This window comes from Cryptomeria japonica, chromosome 10 (assembly GCF_030272615.1).
Source record: "Cryptomeria japonica chromosome 10, Sugi_1.0, whole genome shotgun sequence".
Taxonomy (NCBI): domain Eukaryota; kingdom Viridiplantae; phylum Streptophyta; class Pinopsida; order Cupressales; family Cupressaceae; genus Cryptomeria; species Cryptomeria japonica.
Window position 1 is genome coordinate 91,671,877 of NC_081414.1, and position 15,216 is coordinate 91,687,092.

Here is a 15,216-nt window from a genome sequence, read left to right on the forward strand (position 1 = left end):
TTGGGAATTACACGGTCAGGTGGTAGTGCCACTTCCCATCGGATGTTCTTGTTCATACCTTCATGCGAGGATTGTCTTCGCAGGTGTTTCTGTGGTTCGTGGCTCATGCTTATCTCATGTTGGAGATTATTGTTATTTGGAGACCTATGTGGTCATTGTATCATCATCTTTTGAAACCTTGTAATTGGTTAAGTTGTATTTATATATGTATATTAATGTCTTGCAGTAACAATAGCAATGATGGGATATGCAAAAGAGGAAGAGGCAACTATATTGGAGCTAACATATAATTATGGTGATACTGAGGACACCAAAGGTAATGCATATGCACAAGTAAGAGTGTATCATATAAATAGCACAAGTAATGGTTTTCAGAGACTTTACTTTTTTTTTATAATTAAAATCTGGAATTTGTGCTTGTAGATAGCTAGCTAATATTTTTTTACAAGAATATCTCACTGCCTATGATGGTGAATGACCAACTGTGTCAAGATCTCTGCCTGACTATTTTCCTCAAGATTCTATAATAATAGTTGTATCTCACCTCATTAGTCTTCATGCTTTGAACTGCATTTTGTTATGGGGCAGCTATGACTCATCATATGTAACAGTACTAACAATAGCATCTTTGACTGTGTTATCTGTCTTTAGATTTACTGTTATATATGTATTTGTCACTTAATGTTTACCTTGAAGTTATCAAAGTTATTCATTATCTGTTGACATATTACTTTCATCAATTCTTCTAACCACTTTGCAGAATATTGTTGCTCTTGAGTGTCATGACTATCTAAACAAGATATATACTTCCCTTTTGTTATCTAACCAAGAGGCGTGATAACATTATCCTATTATTTGACTATATCATTGTTTGATTTCTCAATGACAGTCTTGATTTAACTGGTAAAGGTCTACTGTGAATGCATTCAAGGCTGGAAAAATTAATGTGGTTGTCCTCCTTTATCGACTACTCAATGGTTTGTGTCATTATTGCAGACTCAATGTCTACAAAGTGGTATTAGCTGCTTCATTGTATGGTTCTTACCCCTTTGATTGCCCTTCTCCTTGACAAAGAGACCCTTAGGTTGTGATATATGAGTTGATACCCTCCACTTTGTTCTTTGGTCCGATATTTTGAAGAGATGACTATTGGTGACTACAAAAAAAAAACCTTATTGATATCTGCCTTCACTCCTGTAGCAGACTTATGTCTCTGTAGCTTTTGATGAATCATTCCTCTTGATGGAGATATTGGTTTTCCTTTGCTCTGATCTTTCATTTCTCATGATTGTTGATAAGCTTAAAACCCTTGGACTGTCTTTCCATTGCACTCCTTTACTCGCATTCATTCAAATCACAACTTCTTTATTGTGGTTAGCCCTTGTATCCTTGATGATATTTTGATAGTCCTAAAGTCTTTCTTGACTTTACTATTATAGGTCGATATGGTGCTTGGTTTGTCTCTTGATGAAGCTGAGATGTTGCTCAAAGGCTTGGACTGTTCTCATGCTGCTACATATGATGACTTTGCTTTCTTGACATTGGATTGCTTTCTCATATGGGACAATGACAGTCATTTTGTGGCTATACAAAGCACTCTATAGCCTTATAATATCTCTTAGGACCTCTGTCTTGCATGATATTCATTGCTCAATGATCATTTGAACTAGATTATTATTATTTTTTAATATTAATTATTTTTTATGAATTACATAGAGACTATAAATCAGACCTGTAGATGTCTATAAGTTTACATGCATATGTTTCTCATTCTCTCTATATGATGCAGGCTTGCTAAGATGTGGGAAGAGTTGCAGGCTACGCTGGATGAATTATTTGCATCCCAATATAAAGCGAGAGAAATTTTCCTCTTCTGAAGAAGAAATAATATTGTTCTACCATGATAAGCTTGGGAACAAGTAATTACTGAATCACTTCTACAATAATTATACAAATCCTCTATTAATTTTCGGTGTCAGCGTCCCAGAAAACTATTTTGACATAGATATTTTGTATTGGTTATCTGAAGTTCTTAGTTAATTTTATGTGTAAATATCGTAGGAAAATATTAATATAGATCTTTTGTTTAGGTGGTCTGAAATAGCAAAGTATCTTCCAGGACGAACAGACAATGACATAAAAAACCTCTGGAATACTCGTCTGAAAAGACGATCAAACGAAAGCATGATAAACAATCCTTCTACTCATGCATTTTATTTATACTTTGCTTCTCTTGAGGTCGAAGCAAGAATAGGAAGACTTCTGATGAATCTTGCTGCTAGTGGCAATACAAACCTGGACCATAATTTTTTAAGGTCTGCATTCCAAGGCACTGAGAAACTAGCAAGGCCTGTGGCGTCAAATTTTGTGGGTCAACAACGGGGTGAACAACAACCACAAAATAATGCTCAGACTTTCTCGAAAGATTTTATACAAGATAACGATATGATATCATTTTCAACAGGTTTAAATGCTGAAATTCTTAATCAAATTGGCAATAATAACTTTCTTCCAATAGAACATGAATCTGATTCGCTTCTCCCTTTGGTATCAAGTTCATCCAATGGCTATAATGAATCAGCCTCAGAGATTTCATCGACCCTTGTGGTAAATGCTGACGTCTATGCAGGATCAACTTCACATGAAAAAGGGCTTGACTTTACAAATTTTTCTAATAACTCCATGTAAAGAATAGAAACTCCAGAATCCAAGGATTTCATGAATACAAATGATGACAAAGAATACTAGAGACATGTTTTAAACCTAGCCGATAATGGATCTACAAAATTTGAGTATGTCATCACGCACCAATGATACATTTTTTCATTTGATTTATACATATTATTACTGTGACCATGAACAATAATCCTATTTTTTCTTTATGTATTCCATTCCCATTGGCTTGTCTTGTAGTTGGTGCACACAGTGATCGATTGTGGAGAACTGGATGCTTAGTTGTAGCCTCTACCTCAATGAATTTGTATATGCTCATGGGCTTTTCTCAAATGTACATAATATGCCTGTGACAATCCTCTGGATGAATCTGCCCTCCCAGCTGTAAAGTACCTTGTAGGTCCAAGTTACTTTGGCCCCAGTCCCTGTCCAAAGGCTTGAATGATGAATTTTTGCTCTTCAAGCTTTGTGACCTTGATTTGGGTGAATGTTATTAGTTGAACCTTGAGTATTCTTTGAGGTTATTTCTTACTATCTTCTCAAAAGGTTTGAGACTGATCTATCATGCCCTTTCTCTTTAAGATAGTCACTATATCATGGCCCATCCCACTGATCTAGACAGTCATCTACCTTTGGATAGCTTTGGATAACATTGTCTTCATTGCTTTCATGATAGTAAAGACTATGATTAGGTCCATAGTTTGTGGGACTGCCTTTTGTATTTGCAATCACAATATTATCTTTGATCATTATACTGCCTTTGAACTATGATTTACATTATCTTTAAGTTGGCCTTGAAGAAACTTTGTCACTAAAACACTTATCTTGTTTGATAGGACTGGCATCTCTCTGATTTGCAAAACCTTGTTTTGATGATGTTGTTATAGATCCCAATGTTCTTGAAGACTGTGAGCTTTTTGAATACAAAATGATTAGATATTGTAGGGCCTCTATGATTATTAGAAATCTGTTCAGGTAGTACAACTATCAAATGGGAGAGGAGAATTACTTCTATCAAATTCAAATTTCACACTATAATATTTCAATCAAAGCTAATTTCCCTCCAGCTATAATAAAACATTGTTTGTAATCTTTAGTCTTTAATACCTTGTATTTAACTTAATTCTACAGTGTGCCCTTTAACACTTTGTGTGGCTTTTGAAATAATCTATGCACAGATGAACTAGCAATCTGGTTTAGGGTTTTTGTTTCAACACTGCTAGCTTTGGGATCCACTATTGATAAGATTGAAATATGATACCTCTCTCTCAATCCCTATAATTAGCTTTATTTAAGGCATTCCATGTACACTTATGTCTGGAATTTCAAACAACTTACAACCAATAAAAAAACCTTGTATGATTGCTTATTTGATCAGTGCCCTCAAATTATTTCAATACTGATGGAATGAACTGGTAAGTCTCCAACTCCCTGTATTAATATTAATATTATTAATCATACAATGTTTACACATTGTACTTGGTGCTGGAAATAAGCTACACCAAATAAAACCTTTGTATTATAATTTTTATTGTATAAAATGAGAAAAGGGTTTTCTAAACTTTTGTCTGATCTTCTTTTCCAGAATGTTCATTTTTCAGGTTCAACACCCACCAATTTAGCATAGATCTAAGATAGCTATAGAATATGACAAGTGCTTCTTATACATGATTTCTAGTTTCCTTTTTTCTTTGATATCATGGGTAGCAATACGTATTCTTTCAAACTTTATTATCATGATTGGGAAGCTAATTCATAGACTAGCGAATGGCCAATGAGTTTGATAGCAAATAAGTTACCCAAAACAAGCTTAAGACAAGTTGAGGGTATGATTTATTCCTAGGATTCCTCTATAAGATTAGTCTAGTATGGGATACTGAAGAACAAATTAAGTACTATATGAGTGGAAGGTAGGAATATTAGCTATATATATGTTTTTTGAAATAGACAAGGTTTAATTCTTAAATTATGGTAGTCATGTACCATGCAACTTTTGATATGGCAGTGTTGTTTTTCAGAAAATACTCCTTCCGTGAATTTGAGAAAATAGCAAACAAGATTTTTGCTCATAAATTTTGTATTTCGGCAAGCTTGCCTGCCAAATTTGTTGAACGAGAGTTCTGGCTTGAGATAACTTCACGGAAAGAAGACTTTGTTGAGTATGCCTGTGATGTTGAATGGAGTGCCTTCTCGAGATCAACAAATGATCAACTAGGAACCAGCAATTGGAACTTACAGGTCAATTTAATTAAGTTTTAATATGTGATTCAAGCAATGTGGTTATAATGTGCGAGAGCATATGCCACAAGTCTATAACTTCTTCTACATGTGACTTCTGATACCTTGTCTCTCTTGAGGTGCATGCAGGATATTTCGAGGCTTCCAAAATCTATTTTGTGCCTACTTGAAGCTCCAATTACAGTAAGCCTTGTTAGTTTGTCTAATCCTAGTGAATATGAGTCGTGTTCTCAGCAATTCCAACTAAAATCCCATTCTGGTTGGTGTAGGGGGTGAGTGACCCAATGCTTTACATTGGAATGCTCTTTAGCATGTTTGCATGGCATGTTGAAGATCACTATTTATACAGGTAAGTCTCTTATAAAATCTGTACTATTTTTTATTCTTTGAGGATCATCATATTTGACATGACAGACACTATTGTGAGTTTAAAATTACACTATTTTTGGAAATCAAATTGTCTAACTCTTCTCTTTCTACAACAGCATTAACTATCACCATTGTGGTGCATCCAAGACATGGTATGGTGTTCCTGGGCATGCAACTTATGATTTTGATAATGTAGTTGTGGAAAATGTGTATGCTGCAGAAATGTCCATTTTGAAGGAGAGGATGCAACTTTTAGTTTGTTGATAGGAAAAACAACAATGTTTCCACCAAAAATATTATGTGAGCATGGAGTTTCTATTTATAAGGTTGTACAAGAGCCCGGGGAGTTTGTAATTACGTTTCCTCAGGCATACCATACGGGCTTTAGTCATGGTAAAGACATCGGATGGATTTATATTGTTGAGTGCATTGTATTAACTATCTTATTGATCTGTTGAAAAAAATCATTGCCTTTCCCAAGTGAAATGGGGCCATGTAAGGTGTATGTACTATATATTGAGCCAAAGCCTCCTCCAGGATTGTAAGCTGCTAAAAATGGATTGTAAGATGCTAAAAATGACTCTATCTAGTCATGTGAAGTACGATTCTATTGTGCTTATCTATACTTGTCAAAAAATGTGGATGCACATGTCCATTGTTCATGGAGTTAGTAGTACTGAAGGATTTGGCTGGTGGCCATAAGGAAACTATGCGTTTCTGTGAAGATATTACTACCTTCTCGTGAAGATACTGCTACCTTCTCCTGTAAAGAACCTTGTGGTAACCTTCTGTTGTGAAGACTCTGCTACCATTTCCTGTTTATTGTATCCAATATTCTCTAGAGAAACACCACATCATTATGTAATATACAAAACATTGAAAATGAATATAATTATTATTGTATTTCTTGTTAATAATTTTGTTATGGTATTTTGTTCAATGTTTTGTAAGAAATTAGATATTGAAAATAATTACGTTGAATCTTCTCTTGCTATTTGGAAACATTGAAGATTGAAACCTACAAAAAAAATATTTTAAAAAAATTGATTATTTTTTAAATACATTTTGATTGAAAACTACACAATTTAAATTAAAATAAATTATTTATTTTTTTAATACATTTTTTATAATTGTCTTTCGAGAGACAATAGTTGAGGTCTAAAGACGTATTGTCTCTCAAGAAACAATATGATTTTAATCCCAACTATTGTCTGTAGAGAGACAATATGTCTTTAAATCCCAACTTTTGTTTCTAAAGAGACAAAAGTGAAATCGTCTCTACAAAGACGAAAAAAAAAATTCTATTTTAAATTGTCTTTATAGACACAATTTTAAAGATGATAATTTAAGACACTCGGTTAAAGACATTTTTTAAGACAATACTAAACTTTTGTTTTGTCTCACGTTGAGACAATTTACTCAAAAAATATCTTAAATATTGTCTTAAAACACCCCTCTATGTAGTAGTATAATGTGTGTAGCACCGTTATTATGGGACGTCAATGCCATTCGGGGGAGAGAAGGAAGCGTATGCAAATGCGAGCACAATGGGTTATTTCACATCCACGCAAGCCTTGGCCGATTATGCCACCGTCATTATCCATTTGAAGAAAACATTAAACGCTGAGAATTGTCCAGTCGTCGTGTTTGGTGCATCCTACAGTGGAAGTAAGTATAATTTCTTTCAAATGAACCCATATTCTCTGTTGAAAGTAAGTGGGATTCAATCATTGAAATGATATTGTTGCAGTGCTAGCTGCATGGTTTCGCCTCAAGTATCCACATCTAACAATTGGGGGCCTCGCATCATCGGCACCTATCCTTTACTTCGACAACATAAGTCCCACTTTTGGTTATGGCAGTGTTGTCACCAAAGATTTCAGAGTTTGTTCATTCATCTCCTTCACCTTCATCTCCCTTTGTTACCATTAAATTTGACGTTTGAGAGTATGGCGCAGAATGTGAGTGAAATTTGCTACAGAAGAATTAATGAATCGTGGGATATGATGGACAAAATTGCGTCTAGCCCTCGAGGCCTGCTAAACCTAAGCAAACTATTTAACACTTGCGAGTAAGTAATATCTTCATACCTTATGTATATTTGAACACTTCTCAATAAAATTACTGTATATTTGAACACTTCTCAATCAAATGACAGCAAAATCTACTAAACAAAAAACAGCATTGATATTCTCCAAAATATGGAGCCCTAACACAAATCAGCAAAAAATGGAAATCTGTATATTAGTTTTCAGGACAATTTTCCACACAGAAGAACAGCACAAATCAATTTAAGTAACTAAGATTCATTCTTGTATACCTCGGCAAAATGGGAGAATGGCAAAAAAACCAGGGCTGGACCAGAAACCAGGGACGGACTTCTTATGGTTTTTTTCCTCTCCAGCAGCGCCATAGATTGGGGTACCATAATCGTAAGCTATCTCAGAGCCAGGACAACTGTTCTTATAGTCATCCTTGGCAAAATGCCTCTGAGGAATATCAACACTTGAACTCCTGGGCAAAAATGGTTGCGACAGGATCAAACTGCATTCCCATTTCAAATCATAAGAGAAGCTTCACCACTCCTAAACAATCTTTGCACTCAAAGATGCAGCCTAGGCGTCAAAGACCACAAGACCGTCCTTCATTAACAACAGGATGGCCTAACAAGGTGTGGAGTAGTCTGGCCCGCCGAATAGAGATCTGCGAGCTAAGGACCTAGGAAATGCTTTCCCCTCAGGGACCAATCACCAGGGTTTTAAGAGCAGGGATCGAAAGTGGCCAAGAAAAGCGGGAAGCAATCTCTTTGTACTCCCCTCGAGCTCTCATAACCCTTTCTCCTCGGGGACCAACCAACAGGGAAGTGGAAACAAGGCTCAGATATGGTCAAGGAAAGCAATGGGTAGTAAACTATTTGTGCTTCCCTTGATTGCTCTAAACCCCTCGCTTGTCCGTTTCAAGGAGAATGCTTTCTTTGCGAAGTGGTGTGCCACTGGTGGGACAAGCAAAGAAATCGTGGAGTGGTGGGTATCATCCTTTCCAGACCTCATAACAGTGAGACAATTACAAAATGACTTCTTGTTTATAGAATGTGTGGATGCGTCATTAAAGCAAACAATCACAAAGGGTAGTCCTTTGTTCTGCAAAGGCTCCACATTCCATTTCCTGGATTGGAAACCAGGGTTTGACCTAGCCCAGCACAGATTTGAGAAAACTCATGTCTGGCTATCCCTAGTTGGCCTTCCTTCAGAATACTGGTGCCCAGAATCTCTTCTTAAGATAGGGGATGCCCTTGGATTTCTTGTAGGGATTGAAGCAAACTTCTTCGAAGGACAGAATGGGGATGTGGCAAATATTTATGTCGAGATTGACTTGTCCAAAGGTTTTTATAGTGAGCTCGAAATCATCTCAGAGTTAGGCAGATGGAAACAAAAAGTGACTAGATTGGGAAAAGGAGCTCCTGGCAAATGCATTCTGAGAAATCAAATAGTCAACAATAGCTCCTTGGCAGCGTCTATTGGATTCATCAATCTCCCCCTTCAGCAATCAGACCAATTTGCAAGCCCAATTCCTCAAAAGAGATACTCGAAGCTGGAAACAGAAGTCGAGATACCAGTCCAAGCCCCTTTAAAGTGCTTGCGCTAGTCCTCAGGTATGGCCTCTTCTCCTCCCTTGGTTTCTTTAGTGGCTCTGGATCCCCTTGTCCTCCTCTACCCCTCTGTTGTTGCGAGTCTAGGAACCAATAATGCTGGTCAAGTTCTCCCGCTCTGAAGCCCTGTTCCTTTGGATTCCCCCCTAGCCATGAGCTCTGGGCCTCATCTCATCTTATCCCCGATTGCCAAACCTCATTCCCAAAAGGCAGTCAGGAGTCTTTTTGGGCAAAAAAAAACACCAGCTTTGAGTAGAGGGGCTTTCAAAATCCTTTCCCATCCTCCACCTAAAGCCACAAGAAGGAAAAGAGGCTCTAGGCCCAATAAGATAAAGGGATCTTCTCGCACAGCCAAATTTGCAAAATCCAAAAATATTCACCCGGTGAAAGCATTGCTTGAAGAAGAGATTATTGAAAAGGATCTCAAAGCAGACTTTGAGGCCATTACAGACTTTTCCCTTTCCCCTCTAACAGATTGTCTCCACCACAAGCCCCTTCTCAACCTATCTTCGGAAATCCCCTTCCCCTCCCTTGCATCTCTGCCATTCGAACCAACCGACCTGGATTTGCCTTTGGACCAGGATGCTCATAATCTTTTGCAGAATGCCATGCTAGAAGAGGAGGACCAGGAGGCAATTTTAGACACACCCTTGGCAGTGCTCTACTCCCAGATTAAGGAGAAAAGGAAGCTAGGGATTCATCAGAATCAAGAGGGCTTGGGAAAGCCGGATTTTGGCTCTTCCCCTACCAAGAAGGGGAGAAAATCTTTCATAGAGGTCAAATCCTTGGAAGGAATGGTGGAGAATCAATCCAAACTATTGGATCTTTGGAAAGTAGGGAAGGGAAATCCCCTTCCTGAACAACAATGAAAATCTTATCTTGGAATGTTAGGGGACTCACCGGCCCTAACAAGCAGAGGGTGATCATAAGACAGATTCTTTTGGTTAGTGTAGATATAATCCTACTACAAGAAACTAAATTGGAGGAGAGGCTTGCAGTTACCTTTGGGAATGGGATAAGCTCATCATTCCAATCTTCTTTGGAGACAACAGTAGCTTCAAAGGGTTCCTCAGGAGGACTAATGATAATTTGGAAGCCCTCTCAAATTAAAGCAGAAGGAATAGCATCTAATAAGGACTGGATGCTAGTTAAAATTACTCACCTGCAATCGAGCACTTCTTTCTTCATAATTAATGTATACGACCCAGTGGCTCCCTCCAAAAAGAGACAGACATGGTCTTCTTTGGATGGAGTATTGGCCACCTTATCTGAGGAACAAGTTGTCATTGGGGGTGATTTTAATGCTATCAAGAATGCTTCAAAAAAGAGGGGGGGCATCACTCGCCTAGGGAGTGCTCAGCAGGATTTTAATAGTTGGATTGAGAGGAATGGCCTCTTGGAAATAGACTCAGGAGATTCTTATACTTGGACCAATAGGAGGAAAGGCTTTAGTAATATAGCAGAGAAAATAGACAGATTCTTCTGGCAAGGGGATTTTTCTATCTTTACCTTCACCCCTCTTTGCAATGTTCTCTCATGTTCAGGCTCTGACCACTATCCCATTCTGCTCACTTTAAAAGGCACCCAAGGATCAACCAGGACCCCCTTTAGATTCGAAAATATGTGGATGAAAGAGCCAAACTTTCTGATATTGATTGAAAAATGGTGGAAGGAAGAGTCCTTTGAGGGCTCAAAACTCTTCTGTTTCATAGCAAAACTAAAATTAATTAAACAGAAACTGCTTCAATGGAACTCCAAGCACTTCAAAAACATCTTCTCGACAAAAAGGCACATAGAAGAGCAATTAGAAGCCCTAAACGATAGGATTATCAAAGTGGGCATGGACCAAGAATTTTTTCAGAAGGAAAGATTCCTCCTACTAGATTACGAGGATATCCTCTCCAAGGATGAAATCTTTTGGAAACAAAAATCAAGGGAGAATTGGCTCATGATGGGGGATAAAAACACTAAGTTTTTTCACAATGTTATGAAAATCAGAAGAAACAAGAATTGGATATCTAAACTACAAATCAGAGATAACCAATTTACTGAGGACCGAGAGATCATAAAAGAGGAGATTATCTCCTACTATTCCAATCTTCTAAATAGCAGTGAAGGATATCATCTTCAGGACCAAAAGAAGCTACTGTCTGTGATCCCCAAGATCATATCTGAGGAGCAGAACCAGAGTTTAAATGGGAAAATTAAAATGGAAGAAGTTCTTCAAGCACTGAACCAACTCCCTTCAGGAAAGGCACTAGGGCCAGATGGTTTCCCTTCAGATTTCTTTAAGAAATGTTGGCACATCCTAGGGCAGGAACTCTCAGATGCCTTAGAGTGTTCAAGAAGGTCAGGGAAAATCCTCAAAGAGATTAACAATACTTTTATAGCACTTGTCCCAAAGAAGGAGAAGGCGGAAAATCTGGGAGACTATAGGCCTATTTCACTATGCAATACAGTCTATAAAATCCTCTCAAAAATCATGACCAATAGATTGAAACCTCTCATGAACAGCATCATCTCAGAAGAATAGACAGGGTTTGTTCCGGGCCGATCAATTCTCGATGGAGTGATCATAACACAAGAAGCAATCCACACCCTTCAAAGCACAAATAGGCCAGGTATGTTAATAAAGTTAGATATCACAAAAGCTTATGATAGTGTAGATTGGCGTTTCTTTTGTAAAACTTTGCAAGCCTTTGGCTTTGATAAGCATTGGATAAACTGGGTGTTTGAGTGCATATCTATGCCCAAATTTTCAATATTAGTCAATGGAAAGCTAGCTGGTTTCTTCTCTTCCTCAAGGGGCATTAGGCAAGGGGACCCCCTTTCCTCTTCTTGTACATAATAATGGGGGAGGCTCTAGGAAGAGCCATAAAAGCTAGTTATGCCAACCAACAACTAGAAGGAGTCAAAATAACTAAAGACTTGTAGCAACCCATCAGCAGTTTGCAGATGATAATCTCTTATTGGGATCAGGAAAAATAAAGGAAGCCAAACTCCTAAATCAGATCTTAGAGATGTATGGAAGGGCATCAGGCCAACTAAGAAATAAGGACAAAACTAAAGTCTTCTTCTTCTCAACAGCAATTCCACTTCAAACCAGATTTCTCAGAATCTTGAATTGCAATGCAGGAAGCCTTCCATGTACCTATTTGGGCATCCCAATAGACAGAGGTTTGAGGAACTCCAAACTCTGGGATCCCTTAAAAATTAAAGTTGAAAGTAGTGCAAATGCCTGGAAGGGTAAATGGTTGTCTTGGGCGGGCAGATTAGTCATTATTCAAGCAGTGATCTCGGCTCTACCAACTTATCTTTTATCCATTTTATCCCTAACATCTAGTGCCAACACCTACATTATTAAGAAGATGAGGGATTTCTTTTGGCAAAACACTGAAGAGAAGCATAAGATTGCACTAATAGCTTGGGACAAAATTATGAAGCCTAAACCAATGGGAGGCTTAGGCATCAAGGATTTTAGACTTCAAAATATAGCTTTGGGGGCCAAACTAGTATGAAAATTTATTAAAAACCCAAATGCATCCTGGGTCAGAATGCTAGCAACAAAGTATCTCTTAAATCAGAATAATTTAAACATCCTTAGATCAGGGGCATTTTCGAAAGGATCAAGAATATGGAACTTCATCATCTCTTGCAGAAACCTGATTTCAAATTCAGTCTCTTGGGATATCCATGATGGTTCAGCAAGCCTATTCTGGGAAGACTCTTGGGGTGGTTACCCTCCCCTGGCAAATATAATTCATATTCCTACAACAGAAAATTGGTTCAAACACAACTGGGGAGTCAGAGTCAAAGACTATATGGAAATAGAAGAAACACCAAACACACTTAGCTGGAAGTGGAAATCAATGGACGGCCTACCAATTCCAAGGGAGGACATGGAAGAGCTTTTAGGACACCTATAGGCGAGAAAATTTACCCCTAGAAGAGGGGAAGATTCACTTATCTGGGAGCCTTCCAAAATAGGACAATATAACTCAAAGGATGGCTACAAAATTCTGGTTAGCCCAATAGAGCTCAACAACCACAACATCCCCCTCAAGATGTTCTGGAGCTCCAATGTCATCCCGAAAGCGGGCATCTTCGCATGGCTGGCAATTCAAAAGAAAATTCTAATGGCAGATAGGTTCACTAGAATGGGATATGAAGGACCTTCAAGGTGTATACTTTGCAAAGCCCAATCGAAGACAGTGGACCACCTCCTCTTGACCTGTCCCTTTGCCTCTAAATGTTGGAGATGCTTCTGTGCAAAATTGGAACTGATCTTAGTCTTGCCAAATGATATTAAGCTTCTATTCCAGAGCTGGCCTCTACATACAAAGGAGAGCTTGCTGAGCCAAATTATGGAAATTGCTCCTTCATGCTTAATTTGGGAAATTTGGAAAGAAAGGAACCGCAGGCTATTTGAAAGTAAAGCTAGAAATCAGAAATCAATTCTAAATTCAATAGAATCGGCAACAGTGGATTCAATCAATAGCATATCATCCTTTGCACTGAATCAGTCCAAAGTTTTCACCTCATGGGATAGGAAAATTAGTCAAAACTGGCAAGGAATCATTATTCCCTCACTCTCTCGCCATAACACAATTTCAAGGAAAGGAGCAATCTGGTCTCCCCCGAAGCCAGACTGGGTGAAACTGAATTTTGATGGGGCCTCCAAAGGCAACCCAGGCCCCTCCGGAATAGGCTATGTCATCAAAGACCAGTTAGGAGCAATCATCGGGAAAATGGCAAAACCAATCCCTCCGGACACTAATAACATAGCAGAGTTCACCGCTCTACTATTAGGCCTGAAAGACTACATCAACCATGGAATCAAAAATATTATAGTGGAAGGAGACTCGGAGATAGCAATTAATGCTATCAGGAAGAAGGCAACCCCCAATTGGAGGCTTCAAGCTCTTTTGGAGGGTATTCTAGAAATTTTAAACAGCCTGGACCTCTTTGAGGCAAAACATATATATAGAGAAGCAAACACAGAGGCGGACGCTCTATCAAAAGTTGCAGCTCTAGGAGCCTCTATTCACTGGTGGTCACAAGGATCTTAGACTTTTGCTATTTTAGATCACCCTGGCTAATATGACTGATCAGACCAGGTTTGAGTTTCCGCGTGCCAGTAGAATGGAGGAATGCATAAATCAAATTCAAAAATCCAAAATCCCTTTCTTACCCTCCTTTTGGCGGTTAACACCAATGGTCACTTTCTCTTTTCAAACTAACCACTCATCTAATTTTGGGATGCATGGTGGGTCCAGTAAAGCCGACTAGACTAACCAGCAACATTAATACGGGACCAACTAAAGTCCAGCTGGTGAGCGCCGCCTCTTTGTCCTTGCATGAGCTGTTCGCGGGCTAATCTTTCCCTCCGCTTTTCAATGGATTTGGTTTGATATGAGAATTTATTCTCTACCACCTTCGCGTGAGTTTTAATTGCTCTCGTTTTCCCATCGTTGCTCATTGAGTTGTGCGCCTGCCTTCCTATAGAAGACCATTTATCGCTTCCCATTTTCCTTGGCTCAGCTGGTTGCTATTTGGCTCTCCTCTTGCTAGTCCTTGCCTTCGGTCGCCATGTCTTCTGAACCCCCTTTCGGCTTTATCATGAGTGTTTATCTCAGACCCGTGTCTTGTTTTGGTGCAGATACCCCCATCTCTCTTGGTGCTTCGACCCATCAAGTTTCCTTCAGAAAGATAACGGACCTGAGACTCAAGCGTCTCCTTATTCACTCGGACCCTCCGGCTCTTTTAGTAGTCAAATTGATTCTGGGGAGGGCTCATCTGAGTAGAGACGAATACCCAAGAGACAACACCTCCAGTTCATCGAGATTTGTGGCGTCACTGCTGGATCAAAAGATTTCTAAGCAACTAATCTGGAATCTTACTAGGGAACTCTTCCTAGCTGAAACCCTTCTAGAGCTCCAAGAAGTTCTAAATAAGGCCAATCACGACTCTGGTGCGCCTAGACCTAGCAACAGAATCCTTTTTAATGCTCATGGTGCTCTTATCAAATATTACCCATTCCTTCTGGACCTGAAGGATAAAGAAATGAATAGGCACATAAAGTTTGCTAGTGCAGGGCTGAGCTACCTCAAATGGCATTTTTTAGGGGAAAATCCGAAGGCTGAAGGGCAAGAGGAAATTCTATTCCTTTTTGCAAGAATGAATGGCTTCCTGCCTATGCTTGCAGAAGAAGGAGAACCTAAGCCTGAACAGAGGTGCAGAGGAAGCTCCAGCAGTGGTTGCAAGGGCAGGGGTCGTGGTCGGGGCTC

At 38.8% G+C, this 15,216-nt stretch overlaps 2 protein-coding genes across 2 annotated transcripts; both read left to right on the forward strand.

Annotated features, from left to right (window-relative positions):
- The first annotated feature begins 240 nt into the window (after window positions 1-240).
- LOC131858783 (transcription factor MYB28-like) lies at window positions 241-4,932 on the forward strand. The gene is made up of 4 exons (XM_059212233.1): window positions 241-316; window positions 1,790-1,919; window positions 2,091-2,684; window positions 4,692-4,932. Exons 1-4 carry the CDS (start codon window positions 241-243, stop codon window positions 4,930-4,932), a joined length of 1,041 nt encoding a protein of 346 aa, XP_059068216.1.
- An 8,154-nt stretch (window positions 4,933-13,086) lies between these two features.
- LOC131858784 (uncharacterized) lies at window positions 13,087-13,998 on the forward strand. The gene has a single exon (XM_059212234.1). The coding sequence runs from the start codon at window positions 13,087-13,089 to the stop codon at window positions 13,996-13,998; it is 912 nt and encodes a 303-aa protein (XP_059068217.1).
- The last annotated feature ends 1,218 nt before the right edge of the window (window positions 13,999-15,216 follow it).